A 17,547-nucleotide genomic window follows, 5' to 3' on the forward strand; every position below is an offset into this window, starting at 1 on the left:
TGCTTGTTATCTGTTTTAATAATTCTTTTTTCACTGTTTGTATGTTTGTATTAGTGGTTCATCAAAGGGATTCCTGGAGGGTTATTATTATAATTTGTGGTCAAGTGTTAACCGATGTCTCTGCATATTTTGAGCTGAATTCTGTTGCTGTCAGAGAGTGTGCTCGATGAAACAGCATATACATGTATGCGTGTGTGTGTGTCGCCTGCATATTACCATCTCCAACGGACATGCGGGTAGTGTTAAAGCTGCTGTTTTCGGTCATGGCCCAAGTAACAAACCCATAAATCAAATATCCTGAGAAAGTTGAAGCACTTGGCTTGTTTCATAGACAGATTATTTAGATTTCTGTTTCTGATTTTCTCAATGATTTCTTTGCACTCTCTTTGATGTGAAAATTGAAACTACTTTGAGCTCTGAAATTGTTTTAATCATTGTGATTGAAAACAAATGTTTGCTTTTGGAATCAGATTTCCTAGCAGCCTGGATGATATTTTTAGACTTATATGAAATTAAGGCATACAGCTTAAATACTTACAAATTAAATTAAAAATGCGGTTTTACTCTATTGTTTAGCCTCATACTTTTTTTCAGTTCAGTTGAACGCTCATATGTATCCAAGTTGCTTTGATGTAGAAAAAATGAATAACTAATTTCATTTTTGTCATTTACACCACATCATCATAAAGTGCAGAATGTACAATGTTTAGATTTCAGTTTAATGATCTTTGGAATTTGATTTAAAGGAAGCAGAGCAGTGTCTCTCGAGCTCACGTGTGTAGGGTGCAGGAACAGAGCAGTAATTGGGGGGCAGGGGGGAACATTTTGTGGTGAGCATTTGGTTTATAACACTGCCAGTGGTTAGCATGAACACACTGGAAATAAGTCAAAATGTACAGCATAAAGAGCCCGCCAATTCAAAGTACTCGGTAGCGGTGTTTTCTCCTTTCCCTTTCCTTCTCCCTTCCTCTCCATGCATACAGTTTTAATCAATGTCAAGTCAATCCCTCATTACCTTCTTCTTCCTGCCCTCTGCGGTTGTGAGTGGTGGTGAGTGATGTTGCGTGTGTTGGGCTAATATGACTATAAAAGGTTGGGGCCACAGAGCCTTAACACTAATCCGGTTGCAGAACCTCTTTTATTAGCCCTGCCTGTGTCTGTCTGTCTGTCTGTCTTTGTGTGTGTGTGTGTGTGTGTGTGTGTGTGTGTGTGTGTGTGTGTGTGTGTTTGTGTGTGTATGTGAGTGAGAGACAAAGATAGAGGCAAAGGAAACAGAAAGAGAGGGGGGTATAACACACCAAAGACTGTCATTTTACACTCAGCAGAAACACATTTTGTTGGAGAGGCACGAAATTCAATAGCTGCACTTGAAGTGATATATACTTGTCAGCTGAAAGAGTAAGTGCCACTTCACAGAGCGAACAGTCAGCGTCCATGTGTGTGTTCAGTGAAGTGGTCTCTGTGGTCCTTTTTCATGGTGTCAAAAGAAACGAATGACCTCACTCCCCTTTGGACACACTTGGATCTTCTGTGTGACCAAGAATGGTCAGAGCTACAGCTGCAGGGTGCTTTTGTTCTCTAAGAACTCAAAGAATATCTCAGTGCCATCTTATTGACATAAAACAAACACACAAAGCCATGTTGTGTGTGATCACTTGAGGGGAACTTGTTAGTTGGACTGCTTACACTGTATGCTCATTGCAAAAACTGAATATGATGTAAGCGTTATGAAAGTGAATTGTTGTAATAACCCTCACACTGGTTTTAGGTACAATGCTTTGGCGTCATGGGAAAAAGACAAGTGATACAGCGTTTAACATCCTACGCACATTTCCAAATTTGTCGCCGTCCTCCCTCTGCCTACTGATAAGAATGGCTCTGGGTTATATGACGCATGCTGACACAATAGTATTGCCCTGTCTGTTGGTGATGGTGACTGTCAGTTCAAGAAAATAATAAAATACCCATTAATAGATGCTTATACTGTCAGAAAAGTTTGTGTTTTGGACAAAACTCACCTTAGATAATAATTTTGCAGTAAATAAACAGACTTTGATTTGATATTTCTCCTAGATTTTTAACCCATAAGATATATTTGAGTCATCATTACTGTGTAAATTACTGTATAAGTCTACTTTGACAACACATACTTTAACTTTACAAAGAGGGAAACAGGGCTAGTTTCAGCATGATGCATAGTGCACAAATATAGAGAACACGTAATAACACATTTAATCTAATTAGACTAAGGCCCACCTGTGTGCCTGTTGAATGCATTGTTGCCTGGCAACTTTTTTCTAACTCTTGTTTACATAATATGTTCAGCATTGCTCCCAAATACAAGGACAACAGTTAGTTACTTATGGGTATGGAAAATGTTACGGTTTCCGTTAATTAGAGTTATATATTCAACACTGTCAAACAGAATTGATACAGTACAGTATTTGTGAATGCTGAACCCATGTTGAACGGCAGGGTTGGTATCAAACACCAGTCCTGCTGTTCAACATAGGTTCTTTTGTGTGGCTTGAATCTGTTTCAAATTAACCAGCTTCCCCCAGAATGGGGGAAGTTGCAATTAAACTTTGTTTAGATGCAGATACTAAAAAATCATGGAAGACACTGAAAAACCAGAGACAAGAAAATTAGGGCGTATGCATATTTTATGAAGCATTCACACTAAGAGTTGTCTGGTTTGTAATTGCTGTTTCCTCAAAGTCCATAAAACTGGTATGTGTCCACACCACATAGAGTCCCATTAACCATTTGTCACCTTTTTAACAGCATTTTGTACTAAGTATAATGGCATAATTGCTTTTTACTGTGACTAGATTCATTTTACTTGATCTTTATTGTAACAGTAATGAGCTTCATTCTGTTTGCATATAGATTTAGACAAAACAGCAACATTTTAGTTACACAACTCCTGCTGTTGAAATTTGGCTCCTCAGTAAGGAATAAGGTTCTGCAATATCAGTTTGCTTTATGTCAACGTCCATATGTGCCATATCATGCTCCCACAGTAGATTATTACTATGTTCTTTATAGTTTAATTTAATTTTTCAATGTTTCAACATGCATTCATAATGTCTTTTTTGTCATTCATTTTCCTGATCCATTTTTAGTGCATGTGTTAGTAAAAGAAAAGTTATGTTTTTTGTCATAATTTTCATGAAACAACCTACCAATTAGAAATGACTACATGATATAAGGTAGTGAGGTTTTTGGACACAAGGACTGCATTATGGCTGTGATATTTTTTCTCACACATGCTGTGGTTAAAAGACCTTTTGAGATACTCTATTTTCTCTAACAAGCTGTAAGCGCAGTATGGCATCAGGTCTTAAAGAAGAAACAAAGGTAACTCAAAGATGAAGGCTCCTGCTATTAGACACGCATCAGTGAACATACAGGAGCCCATCCATCATGTGGTAGAGAATCGGGTCTTTCATTAGGTTTGTCCAAACACTTCTGTGATGGAATAGATCTATAAATCCTGTGATAAATACAAAGTGAATTTGTACTTCCTACATCATCCTGACCTATCTTACTTAATGATGCCGACTGTGATGCTGTAATGGTTATATAGATAATTGAATCTGTGGTTATTTTCTTTCTGCAGCTGACAGATGGTGGGAAGGCAGCTAAAGGTGGTATTGCTGTTGGAGACATGGTTCTGTCCATCGATGGCATTACCACAGAGGGTATGAACCACCTGGAGGCCCAGAACAAGATCAAGAGCTGCACCGGGAACCTCAGTCTTACCCTGCAGAAGTAAGTCATGAGCTCATAACCAGTGTGTATGTGTGTGTAGTACTTGGTTATAAAACAGAAACCAAGCCATTTCACTGTACAATGATTTAACGTGTGAATGAGTGAGTGTGAGTGGGTAGCCATTTATTTCTATGACAGCAAAGGATCCATTTACTCCCTTCAAAACATTCCCAAACAACCCATCTCTGCATCAAATTTGAAGTCCATGCTTCCCCTTTCAACCCTGGACATCCCGCATACAGACAGATGTTCACTGTTGTTGTAGGAGTTAATCTTAGCTCTAACACACTGCACCACCATTAGTTCTGCCTGATCTACCATCCCCTAAAGGGAAGTGGACTAACTGAAATCACAGCGAGAGCATCACACATGTGGACCACCCCCTGTTCCCCAAGGTCTACTCCTCAGCATTTTGGTGGAATCCTGTTGTACAGTGGAGCTGATTTATCACAAGCAGTTGTGTTTAAGTGTGTGTGTGTGTGTGTGTGTGTGTATTCATATTGGTTCTCATGTGGTTTGCATTGTCTGGTTCTTTGGCAGCACTTGTAGGCATATGTGTGTTTTTGTTTAAACACTGCGAGATGTTCAGAGCTCCCACACTTGTCCTTTTAGTTTCATCATCAGAGAAAGAGCAGATATGCAGGATACCATACATATAGAGGTAGAATAAAATGAACTAACTAAAGAACATAATAAAATACTGAGTTTTCTTTTCTTTCTGTGTTTTGTTGTGTCTTTTCATCTCTGCCTGTCTCCATGTCTGGATTTTGCATTCTGTCCTCCCTTGATCACTTTTCGTCTTTCTTTCACCCCTCCCATCATTTGAGGCTTACTGAGCATGTCCTCTAATTTGTGTCCAAATGATGACAGACTAAAGATGTTTTCTTTTGGTTGAGTGGCAGAAAACACATATTGTAGTACCACAGGGCTTATAGCAACTCAAGGTCAGTGTGTGGAAAGAGAGAACTATGATCAAACTCTTTATTAAGATGGGGGAAGCAGGTCTTACAATAACACAAGGTCGAAGGTCATTGATGGATGAGTTACTTGTCAAAGTGAAGTTCATATTCTGATGGATGGCCAAGGTTTTACACTGAATAATGTCTCCAAGTTTTGCTGACAACAATGTTAGAAGATATGCAGCCACTGAAACTGAAATTGTTTTCACAGGGAACAGTAGGAGTCATTTGATTCATACTTGAAGTTATTTTGAGTATGCAGCACAGCCTGACTCAGCAAATGGATAAAACTTTTAAAAAAGGTTTCTTAGTGATTCATTTTTACAATTTTAATTTTCTTTCACTAGTTTTAAACAAATTAGGGCAAGTGTAGTTTGTATTTAGAAGTGATCCAAGCTCTGGCTCATGGTCTATATAGTGAAACAATATAACCAACCATCTGCTTAAATAGTTTGTCTCCCTAAAGCTACATTAGAAACATGTGGATAATAGATTCGGCATTTCTGTGCTCCATCTTAGGTTTGGCATAGTGAAAGAGGTTGATATGACTATTGTGCTTTGCAAAAATCTTCACATAACAATAACCTGTCAAACATATTATTCGTTACTGTCACAGCGCACATCTTCCCTTAAAGGAATAGTTTGGGGTTTTGGGAAATTTGATTATTCTCTTTCGTTTCTAGAGGTAGATGAGAAGATGACTCATGTATGTCCATTAAATATGACACTACATACAGTAGTTTAGCTTAGCATAAAGAGCATAAAATAAAAAGCATAAATGGAAATGGGAAAAAAGCTAGCCTGGCTGTCCAAAGGTTAAAAATAATCTATTCAGTAAAGCATATAACCTCTCGTAAAGCCGTAAAGTCGTAAAGTTGTCTTTTGATGTTTGCACAGATTTATTTTCCCTTGTGGTATCGATCTTTTCATCTAACTTGTGGCAAGAGAGCGAATAAGCTTTTTTCCCAAAATGTCAAACTATTCCTTTAACACTGGGGGAGGGAATCTTTGAGAATCTCACAATTTGATTTGATTCAGATTCTTTGGTGTCTGATTTGATTCAGAATGGATTCTCGATTGAATGAATAGAAAAAGGGCACTATTTTCAGTCTCTTGCTCCAGTATACTGTGCCAAACCATTCACTGGTTCCCTTATTCCACTGAAATACAATATGAAACATGACAGGTAGATAAGATAAATGGCCCACAGCCTTTTTATTTTAAAAAGTTAACTGCATTAATTAATGAATTAATTAATTTGAAAGCATCTTACAGTCTCCTGCCAGTATGAGAATAACAAAATGAGGGGGAGGTGGAGTGCTCTGCTGTTTTGTTATTAGCGTTATGTCTCCAGCAGTGGAGAGCAGTCTCCGGGGAAAGCCATAGTTGTCCAAGATGCTGAGCCGGCACAGGGTTTATGAGGTGAAACAGACAGAACACTGAGTTATTTTCTTCACCTCAGAGTTGGTTTACATTGTTTAATGCCACAGCGTGTGGTGGTCAGCCAGTCTCGTTTGTTACTGCTGGAGATCGCTGCTCCGCTATGTTAGTCACTAAGTAAAGATAATTATTTAGTCATTAAATCAAAAAATGCCTGCAACCGCAGCCTTTTTTGAAGATGACCTACAAGATAACTCTAGGGTGTGTGCACTGTAGACTGTCTGGGTGTTAAACGGGCCTCGCCGTTGAGTTCTACCTTTTTCATTCTACCTTTTTCATTCTGCCAACATCACATTATTAATTAACATTTAGAAAATCTATTTTGACATTTGTCAATCGATGTTGAATCGTCCGCGTCATCGCGATGCATATAGGAATCGATTTTTTCCACCACCCCTAATTAACACTCAATTTTTTCACTGTCAATGTTTTCAACTGTTGTGACAACCAAAGCAAGATCTAAAACTGTCATAGGCTTTTGTTCTCAATTACTTCATTAAGGCCCCAAAAGAGCTGCCAAGTGCCAATGTAACTGAACAAATCTCATGTAAGGGTACGCTTGTTTGGGAGACCGGTTATAAGATTATCTGTTCTGCATCGCTCTGTGCTTTGTGGCAGACATCAGCCCTTGAGGGGTTGATTAATGCCCTATTGGAAACACATGGCAAGGCTTGTTTCATCAAGTGGTAGTATTAAATTATTAAGGCTGTGTGACCAGGCAGCCACTTTGGGGACAGCTGGCTCCAGCTTCTGCTTTACTGGGATACTATAGGATCCAGAAGATTGACAGTAATCCCTGTGCCTTCTTCAGACTCCATTTACAATAAGAAATAAGATCAGAGTTTCAGGGTTTCTGTTTGTTGCTTGGCATTCATTGGCACTGTGAGGTAGACATACTGTATATTCAAAGAGTGTCATGCCTAGGTCAACATCTGGACTTTAATGGGTTTACATGCGTAATGGAAAGAACCAATCCAGTCCCTTGTTTCTGTTAATTTTTATAGGCGTCACTCACATCTCTTTTCATTTTTCCTTTCTGCCTGCACATTTTGATTGAGTTTGTCACTGGGTCAGATAGCAAAAGGAATGATAACAGTGAGAAGATACAGAGAAATGCTAACAGTGCAATGTGGTGTCTGTATGTGTGTATTTTAAAAGGAGACAGGTTGTTATTACTTTTCCAAATAACGGGGTGATTTAGGAGGAGGGATGGGTGGAAAGGGAAGGGCAGCAGATGTGAGAAGGACAAGAAAGAGAAATTCTGTAAAGTTGTCTATAGAAGAAGAATTTAAACTGACATAAAACTGATTTTGTCCCATCTGCAATTATTTTTTTTAAAGATGACATGGTGGATGTACATAAGCGGGGCCAAATTATCCTGGCAATGACCAATCTCTCCATCCAGTAAAAAAGCTGGAACTGGACCGGGATTTATTAACTATAAAGTAAAGCCAGAGAAATGCATGAATGCAAATACCATGGTTACAAAAGTAACCATTGCACATCAACATTCATTTAGCTATCTGTGAGACTCACTTACCAGTGGAAAACATATTAATGCAATCAGTGCTGAAATTGTAAATACCAGGCAACAGGTGCCAAAACATCAGTGAAGGTTTGTTGTTGTTCCATTCATCCCAGCTCAGATCAACCAGTTTCAACTGATCTAAGCTGTGTAAAAACAGGTTTAAAAGTTCAAATGAGCAACAAGAAACCTGTGCATTATGTTAAAAAGATTTCACTCTGAGGAACAGCAGATTAAAGATGTCTTTGATATTCTCTCACTCTTTTTTACAAACTCTTGCTTCAAATTTTTAAAGTAGGTTCTGGCAGTCATCCTATCAGCTGGTTCCTCTGTTAAACAGCAGCCTTTTACTTGAAACACAGATCTCACACACATTGACGACTGCTTTATCAGTTCCTGTCATCTATGAATGATTGTTCTTTTATTCTTTTATTGGGTTTTTGAGCTTATAAAGATGACAAAAATACTTAGTCGAATAGTTTCCATCTCACTTGCTTCACTTAGTTTGAGGATGACTATTGTACGTGCAGAGTGCATAGACATACTGTTCATGATTTGTATTGAAGTCTTACATCTCAGAACTATATTTGGTTACAGCAAGTGTCTTGCAATGTAGTGTGTAAATTAAATTACATGGCTTTAAGTCTTTATCACAGTGTGACAGACTGACTGAGTGAGAGACTGGAGATTTTCAAAGATTAGTATCATCAGTATTATATACAGCAATTCCAAAATTATCTAATATATGCCTATTATCTTTTTTATATCTTTGTCTTTATATTTTATATTATGTGAAATAAGTTGTGTTGACTAGAGCTGCAACGATTAATCAATTAGTCGACCATCAGAAAATGTAATATTTTGATTATCAATTAATTGTTTCAGCCATTGTTCAAGCAAAAATGACAATGGGTCAAGCTGCTTAAATTTGAAGATTTGCTGTTTTCCCCTTGTCACATATGACAGTGAACAGAATATCTTAAAATTTTAGACTGTTAGTCAGACAAAATAAGAAAATCAAAGACATCACTGTGGCCTCTGAAGAATTGTGTCATTGTCATTGTGTTTGTTGTTTTACTTAAACCATCACTCTTTACAAGAGTTTTTTCTTCTGACAAGGAATGCACTCTGTATTGTTATGTCAATAATAGCTCTCAAAACACAAACTGTTGGTTCATGACCTTTGGAACCTTCATGGCTCTCTGTCAAACAGTGTTAGTGGATGTGAGTATTTGTGTATGCAGCTCTCTTTCTAAGAGAGGGAGGTAGAAAAACTGAAAGTAACAGAAACAGGAAAGAAGGAAGGATGGAAAGAGCTAAAAGATATCAAAAGAATGCAAGTGGAAGTAACAGCATGGCAAAGAGATTAAAGAGAGACACATAAACAGTGATGAAGATGGATTCTCCATGGCCTACAGTTTTTGATCAACTTGGCTGACGTCTGCAGTTTCTGTAAACCATGGATCACTCTGCTTGATGGCACCAAGTGAGAATGTTAAAACATCACTGCCCCGTGTTTAGATTCACAGATATCCATAAAGTTTTACTATGATTGCTTATGCACAGCTGTGGAAAAAAAGCAGTCAAGTTTCTGGAAATATTTTCTTTTCAATGAATAATTTTTCCATTCTTATCTTCAGTATCAATCTGAATTCCATTTGATGAGACCCATAAAAACAACTATCTTGTTAGCCAGGCGGACTGTTTTACTTATGAGGGAGATGTCACATGTGGAGCACATGTGTTTGTAACACACACACACACACACACACACACACACACGCACACATGCACAGTCAAGCACAAATAGACTGTCACAAGGCTGGATGGTTAGGTTTTGGCACATTCCTTTGCACATCCTTGGTTCTAGCAAGAACGAACAGACAGATGACAATGGACAACTTTATCTCCTTTTGTCTCATATCTCCTACATAAATTATGTTTATATACGACAAATATTAAATAGCAGCAAAATGGAAAAAAAAAAAAAAATCATAAAAACAAAACAAAAAAAACACTCTTTGCAACTAAAACATGATTTCATTTATGTGGTTATGGTGGTTATATTCACTCAAAGCACCCACGTGCTTTGAGTGAATAAGGTTAGAGAGGCATTGTGGTTTTGTTTTGTGGTTTAATAGTGAGAGTCAACAGTGATATAAAGCACAAGACAGGAAGCGTTTGCGTAATTAACATTTAACCAACACTAAGCACGTTTCCACACTTACTGTAAACTCGAGTGCTTTTGGATTGCAAATCCTGATCTTCAATGTCTTGCGCTATGTACTTCCACAACCCAGTCTCACATCAAAATGTGTTATAGCTATGTTGGTCCACAGCACATAATGTTTTAGTTTAACAATAATGGCTCTAAAATTGTGAGATGGCTATGGTTTTTTTTGGCCTATTCTTTTCTATTGGCCTGCTTCCACATCATGTGACTGTCAAGTTTCTGTCTGTGAAAACAAAAACAAACAAAAAAATGGCTTTTATTCTCAGTGGAAAATGCAACATTTTAAGATAGTTTTGGCATTAAAATGCATTTTGATAACATTTCTGTTATCACATGTGCATTTTATCTTCATAATCTTCGTTCACTGGATGTATATGATGTTTAGTTTGTCAGTTATTATGAAGATTTTTTAAGGCTTTCTATTGTTGCTATAGATGCTGCTATTGCTGAAACCATATAGTTGCATGTTGTTTGAATAATTGTTTTTGCATTGTGTATTTATCTGAGCTGTTATGTTATTTGTGTCATTTTATGTAACTGTTTGATGATGTTTTTTCAATAAAAAAAACATAGATTTTAGACGGCAGAAATTAATTGAATTTGAAATCCAGAATTTGAAGCTTTGCTGACCGGAGGACCCGCTGCCCAGAAATATTTTCCTCACTGTCACTGTGTTAAGGTTTCTTTTAATGGTATCTTTTCATCATTAAACACAAAAATATGAAATGTCCCTCCACTCCCACCAATCACCCCGACCACCTCCTTCTGACTCAAACATACTGTATATGACGCACTTCCCACACTAGGAAAAACTTTGCCAGGAAACATAATCTAGGTAGCAATTACATTTCCCATCAAACCATGATTGGAAATACTAATTAGTAGTATATAAATGTAATTACTAGGAGACATGATCGCAGTGCAGTTTGTCAGGGAGGGGTCAGCAGGGTAGGATAGACAGAAAGATGGTTGGAGAAACAAGAGAGGTGATGGGTAGAGAAACTAATAAAGTACTGTAGAGTAGAGGTGTGTTTTTTTAGGTGGAAAGAGGAAAATGAATAAAATGTAAGGGTTGAAGTGAAAAGTAAGACAGGAGAGTGGGGCTTAACAGTTGGATGTTTCTGAGGAATTGGAAAAGCAGAAGGATGTTTCCTCTATGCTGATGGTTTTGTCCTGGATCAGTCCCACTAGTATAGTGTAATCACAACATTTCAACACTTAAATTAGGCTCTTTAGCAATGTAATTATTCTCTTTAGAGGTACACAAAAGTATTAAACTGTTCATTTCAACCAATCATCCAGTACCTCAACAAAACCACCTTTGTGTTTCACTGTTATGCACATCAACTGCCAGTGTCTGGCTAAATGCTTTATTCCCCACAGTAAAGTCTTTTCGAAGCCCATTTGACTATTTAATGGGCCTTTGCGCATGTGTGTATTTGAGTGCCTTCCAGTGGTAATGGCGCAGTCTCAAAGTCTTGATGTGTTTTAGGGAGTTAAAAGCTACAAACTGAAACACAGTTGACCTGATGCACTCATCCACATACACGTAGGCACATCACGGTACGTAGGGAATGAATGCATGATTTGAGCAAACAAACTACCACGCGAAGAAGAAAGGTTTTGAAGCAGCTTTTGTGTTATGCTGAGTTAATTGGTTCCACCTCTCTTTTTATCAGAGTGGAGATCTCACTCTGTTGAAAGGACCTCAAACAGAATAATTACAGTGTTTGACAGGCCTGTTCTTTGTGACTGAGTGTCTCAATGGTGGAGTTGTCACATGTATTTATAATAGGGGAGGTTATGCATTCATGCAGAACACCACAAGGACAGGCTTTATTAAGTCATGGGTAAACACAATCAGCTTTTAGATCTCTTGTGCATGTGTGGTAACACTGGATTTCCACGTGGTGGGTGTTATTGTTTTGCTGCAGTGTTATTGATTTACAGACCTCCCTTCCACATGCACAAGCACAGACATGTCAGTCAGCAATGATGTTAAGCTCACGTAAGCACTCTGTCTTGCACACTCATGAATTTGCACTCCTCGTTCACATGTTAAAGGTGCCCTTTGGTGTTTCTGACCTCTAGTAGTGCTATGGAGCAGTTTTGTTATCAATGGGTCCATGTTTTGTTTGTACTATGCATATGGGGGACGTGATACTACAAGTGGCTGTGATGTGCTAAGAAATGCAACCATGCGCCAGCAAAGGCAGGGAAGAAGGAGACTGCAAGCTAGCCAACATGGATGTAAACAATGCAGGATTTAAAATACTTAAAGGGGACCTATTATGCTTTTCCTTATTTTCAGTCATATATATGTTGTTACAGTGTTGGATGTTCATATTAAATGTGTCAAAATAATGAGGTAAACATATGTAGAAGTAATCCCTGTGAGCAAAAAGCACCAGCTTCAGACTGCTCTGAACACTTGGTTTCCAATATTTTTTTCTACTTTCAGCCCAAGCAGACGTCGGCTCATGATTGATTTCTTTGTATGGTCATCTGCTTCATGCACAGCGCACAAGTTCACTGCTCTGCTCCACTAACATTATGATGATTTTCCATTGTTTTGGGGGTAGTCACGCTGAGCCATGACTTCAGTCAAGCTGGCACACTTTGAGTGTTTTTCCATTACACAGCACGGCAAAGTAAAATAAGTTGTTTACCTGTGTGTGTGTGAGGTATGCTGGTCGTCTGCAGCTCTTCATCAAACATCCTCATCACTGTGGCTGTTTCTGCTTGTACTATTCCTCCCTCCATTATTTCTAACTGTTCTGCTGAACAAATAGCTCCAAATATCTCCACATGTTGTTGTTTCGACTGTTTGTTAACACTGCTAACAAAGCTCTGCTAATTCAGTGAGGATCATGTTTAATTTCCTGTAAATTCTTCATGATAAAAGTCTATTATTAGTCTATTATTGGTCCATAGTCCATTATTCAGTCATTTAAAAGCTTTTCATTTGAAGCAGAAAAGCATGGCATGTTGGGTTTACATCAGTGGTAACTTAACACAACTCTGATACGGCTGCCCTTCAGTAGGCTTCCTCAAAGCTGGCTCATGGGGAGGGGGGCCTTAAAAAGGCAGGAGCTATGACTGCCTGTTAAGAGACAGAAGCTGAACGGAGGGGCTGCATAAAGGGCCAGTATAAGATAAATACGGAGTTTTCTGAACTGTGAATCATGCAAAGCTACTCTAGTGGAGTCCAAAAATAAAAATAAAGAGCTGGAAATGAGCATAATCCCTGCCCTTTAAAAATGAGCTTTGCAAATGTTTTATGAGGAAGGAAATGCATTCAGCTTGTTTGTTAGACCTAAAAGATACACTCAATGTGTTTTGGTGAATAAGAGTCATTGTAAACATAACTTTTGTATGTTTACAAGAAAACTCCACAGTGCTCCTTCAAACTTGCGTACAATAATGACGGAGATGTTGATGGAGATACTGAATTTTTGTCTCAGGAATATGTACACATGTACATATCAATGTTCACTCTTAAACTAATGCACACAAACTCACAAACACACACAAGCATGCACACTTGCAGAGATCTCACACTAGCAGCTGCTTGAGTTATTTTGAGTCTGGAAGTTGGCTCTGGGTGCTTGGGCAAATGGTTGGGTGAGGGAAGTTTATGTAGGGTCAGAGTATATGTTTTCAATTTGTTTACGTTGTGCTCTCTGAATAGAGACAGCAATATCCCAGAGTTGTACTTGCATATATGTACTTGGATGTATTGATGCTTATGCACAGTCTCATGTCCAGCAAACACAGGCATATACTCATGTACGTGCACTGGAGATGTCAGTTAATCATAGCTTGGTATAATCTAGTACCTGGCTATTGGCTACTTCATGGATGTCATATTTTCTTTAAAATGTATAGATATGAATTCACAAAAGACTGTACACACATCAGTCCTTAGCAATACCTATTTATAATGTTATTATCCTTACAATGAAATCTGGAATGGTCTGTGTTTGTGCACATACAGAATTACTGACCTCTCATCATATCAGAAACATGACAATGTATCAGTTACATAATTAGTCATTTGATTTAAGGGGGGGGTATGTGTCAGTTACCTGTTTCTAGGCAAGACTGATACTTTCATCAAATGGTCTATTGGCTGTTTTCTAGCTTACACTTTGAAATGAAAACCCAGAATGGATGGCATGCTTACTTGGAACTGATCCATGTATAACAAGAACAACATGTATGAATCAGCCTGGCTGAGAGAAATAATTGGATTCCCTATTTACAAAAGACTGTAGAGACCATACTTCAACTAACAAACCTGGGTTAAAGCATCCACATTTGGCAAACGTTTGACCACTTGAAGTTTTTCATAGCAAAGTGAGGTTACTCTCTATGACAAGGTGCATAGAGGTGTGAAACAGGACCCTGATGATCTATGATTTACATTACTGCTGTGCTGTAAGGTGTAGGAAAATCATTATACGATATTAAACCCAGTGTATGCTCTGATAAATATGACTTGTATGTTCCGGAAACTGGTGGACCTCAAGGGTAAACTATAACTAAAGTTGTGCTTCCTTCTAATTTTGATGGTGTGCCTTTACCATTACTGCTGTTCTGTGTCAACAACAGTTTATACTACAGATGTCTAACTCACTGACAAAGAAGAGGCCTATAATGATTAACTTAACCTTATAATTTATAACTATTACCTCTTATGTTGATCACCTGATAAAACTAGTCAAAATGTGGCATGTACTGTTATTACAAGTTTAGTACTGGATTGATCAGTTAGAACTTGGGAGAATTGTATCATAGCGGCAGATATTCACAGCCCTATGCAAATCCTCTGTACTAATACACACTGTGCAGCTGCCATTGTCACTTACTCGCCTCTGATATTTGCCAAAGATGTTCCAAATCCAAGGGTGCTAAAGTGGGCTCACCTGTCTCTGTCTTTCACTAGTCTGCAATATTTGCCAAAGATCATCTAAAACTGATGGCCGTCATCTTTGGCAAGGCTTGTAGTATTCGCCAGTAATATCCTAATACCAAGAGAATGCAGCTACAGCTAGACACACCTGTCTCTGCCTGTCTTTTGCTAGTCTGTTGTTTAAGCCAAAGAAAATACAAATCCTAAGAACATTAGGGGTCTGTGAAGGTAGCCCACAGATATTCTTAGGCCAAGAACACTGTGTTAAGCTCATCTGTCTCCGCTTTTTTTTTTTTTTATTCTCCTCTGCTATTTGCCAGATATATCTAACTGTAAGCCAAGAGCACTCATCTTTAGGCCAGCCAGCATTGTTGAATGATACGCAAATGGGCAGCTGGAACGATTAGAAGAGAATAATAAGAAGCCACATCTCATAAGCGCTGAGTAATTTCTATAAATGAGTTTCAGGGTATAAGGAACAGTCAGGACACAAACTGCACACTCAGCAGTTTTGTTCCAAATAAAATAAACTTCTAATTATAGTTACAAATGAATCTATAATAAATTGTAATCAAAATGTTTTGAAACCCAATACAGCTACAGTATGTCCCAGATACAATTTGCAGTTCTCACTTGAAGCTTTAGTGGAAGTCTACTGTGTTATCAGTTCAGATTGGCCAGGATACATTTAAATTCAGCCAAATGACTCGCTGTGTGTTTATTTTTGCCCTGATTTGATCACATAATCAGATGTTCACATGTACATGCACACATGTTCACACAATGTTCAACTCACAGAGTGTAATCCAAAGAAGCACGTGAGATTTTGAACATGTGTGTCTTTTTAGGATAACATATTGTCAGTTACTTTTCAACACAACATACTGTAAGTTAATGACAAAATACATATGTATGAATATACACTATGAACACTTTTACACAATAATGCAAACTTTTCAGTGTGTACCTTATGCACTCTCATCCCTCCCTCATCTCTTTCCATCGTTCCGCTCTCTAAGCTCATCTGTTGAAAATGCTATGATTTTATAGTGGAAAAAAGAAGTTGATGGAATTCCGTATCTTCAGGTATTTGCTCAATATCAGAGCCAGGATTACTTTACAATCACTGCCATATCACTGTTGTATTACTTTATAAGGCATGTGACTCTCAGTGTCACTCAGAGAACAACTGGAGCACGGTGTGTTTGTGAGAGTTGGGGAAAGAGCCAGAGAGAGAGAAAGCAAGAATGGGTCCAGGTAAATATAAACAGAAAGTTGGACACCGAATGGAGAATCCCAAATAAGATGGAAAAAATACGGAAGGAAAATCAAAAACAAGCCAGTAAATTGTGCATCTCTGTGAGTGAATCTCTCTGTGAGTGATACTGATGCATACTGATATCCATAACCCTCTCAACAGACTTAAGGCCAGATGTTGAATATGGAAAACACTTCCATGTCCAGCTGTGTATCATTTTGATGGGCAGGCTGTCTCAGCACAGAGTGCTGGACCCAGTGGGTGTGCTGTCTCTTTAGCCTGTCTTTCTTTCTTCTGTGTGATGCACTGTGGTGTTTCTGTTTTTGGTGCCTTAAAATAACTGTTAACTGAGAGAAAAAAAGGAAGTGTTAAGTAGACAGCCCTAAACTGACTTTCTCTCTCTCTTACTCACATTAAATATACATTTTAGGCAGTGTTGTGCTCTTCATTATTCCACTGTTTATTCTTCTGCTCAGTACACATAGTAGTGTTGATGTAGTAAGCAATTTGAGACCAGAGTTTAATGCTGGATAGATCCTACAAAACCGCAGCTCTAAAGGCTCTAAAGGAGTTTCTGGTTTAATTCATCCCATTTGGGGCCCCCTTGAATCATGTGGATGTCCTCATCCAGTTTGGGCCCCCCATACCACTGCTTCCCCTCAGAGAGCCCCAGCATGTACAGAGTTTGCCTTTAAGGCAGGGATTCCTAAACTTCTTCTGCCCAGGACCCACACTTGAAACAGTGCAATCTTCATCTGAGTCTTATGAAATCATACCGATGCTTTGGTAGTTTTGGGACTGTCCAGGCTTAACCTTCGTTGCGTAATTCCAAGAAACATAGTTTGGGATGTACTTTCGACAGCACTCACACGACCTTGATAAACCCAGATGTGCTCTGGGGAGCTGTCTAGTGTTTCTCTGCTCCTCATGGTGTATGGTTTGAGTCAAGCTTGTCATAGTGTATTTCTCAATCATCTCCAGTAGGAAAGACAGCTTACTTTTCTGCGTTTCTTTCTATACTGTATGTGTGATTGCAGCATAGAACTGTCTTGTAAGTCTTTCACAAACAGGCTGGCTAAAATCCAATGACAGCACATGGAGTCATTAATTTATTCAATTACACTTTAAATCTTTTAAACGATGATGGCAATGTTTAGTGTGGGAGTTGCCATGAAGTGAGTGCAGATGTATGATTCTTGGCTGTTTTCAGGTCAAGAGTCATTAACAATGAGTTTAAAAAGCTTTAAACATGCCAGGGTCCGTTGGAAGAAAAAAATACATGGGTATTTGTGTTTTGTGTGTGTCACCAAATGCCTACGTGCGATGGTGTCAACCCTGTCTCTGTTTGTCTTTCTTTGTGCCTCCATGTGAACTTCTCTGTTTATATGTACAGTTTTTACTTCTTTGCCAGTCTGCTGTGAAACAAAGCTATAAAAGTTTAAA

General features: G+C 38.4%; 1 protein-coding gene across 4 annotated transcripts in view; it reads left to right on the forward strand.

Moving 5' to 3' along the window:
- Positions 1–17,547, forward strand: part of pdlim5a (PDZ and LIM domain 5a) — a 73,639-nt gene that overhangs the window by 20,843 nt on the left and 35,249 nt on the right. For all 4 annotated transcript variants that reach the window (XM_042421088.1, XM_042421086.1, XM_042421087.1 and 1 more), the window contains one exon: positions 3,623–3,774. In XM_042421088.1, coding sequence (XP_042277022.1) covers positions 3,623–3,774 — 152 coding nt within the window. The remainder of the gene's footprint in view (positions 1–3,622; positions 3,775–17,547) is intronic.

This window comes from Thunnus maccoyii, chromosome 9, assembly GCF_910596095.1.
Source record: "Thunnus maccoyii chromosome 9, fThuMac1.1, whole genome shotgun sequence".
Classification (NCBI taxonomy): domain Eukaryota; kingdom Metazoa; phylum Chordata; class Actinopteri; order Scombriformes; family Scombridae; genus Thunnus; species Thunnus maccoyii.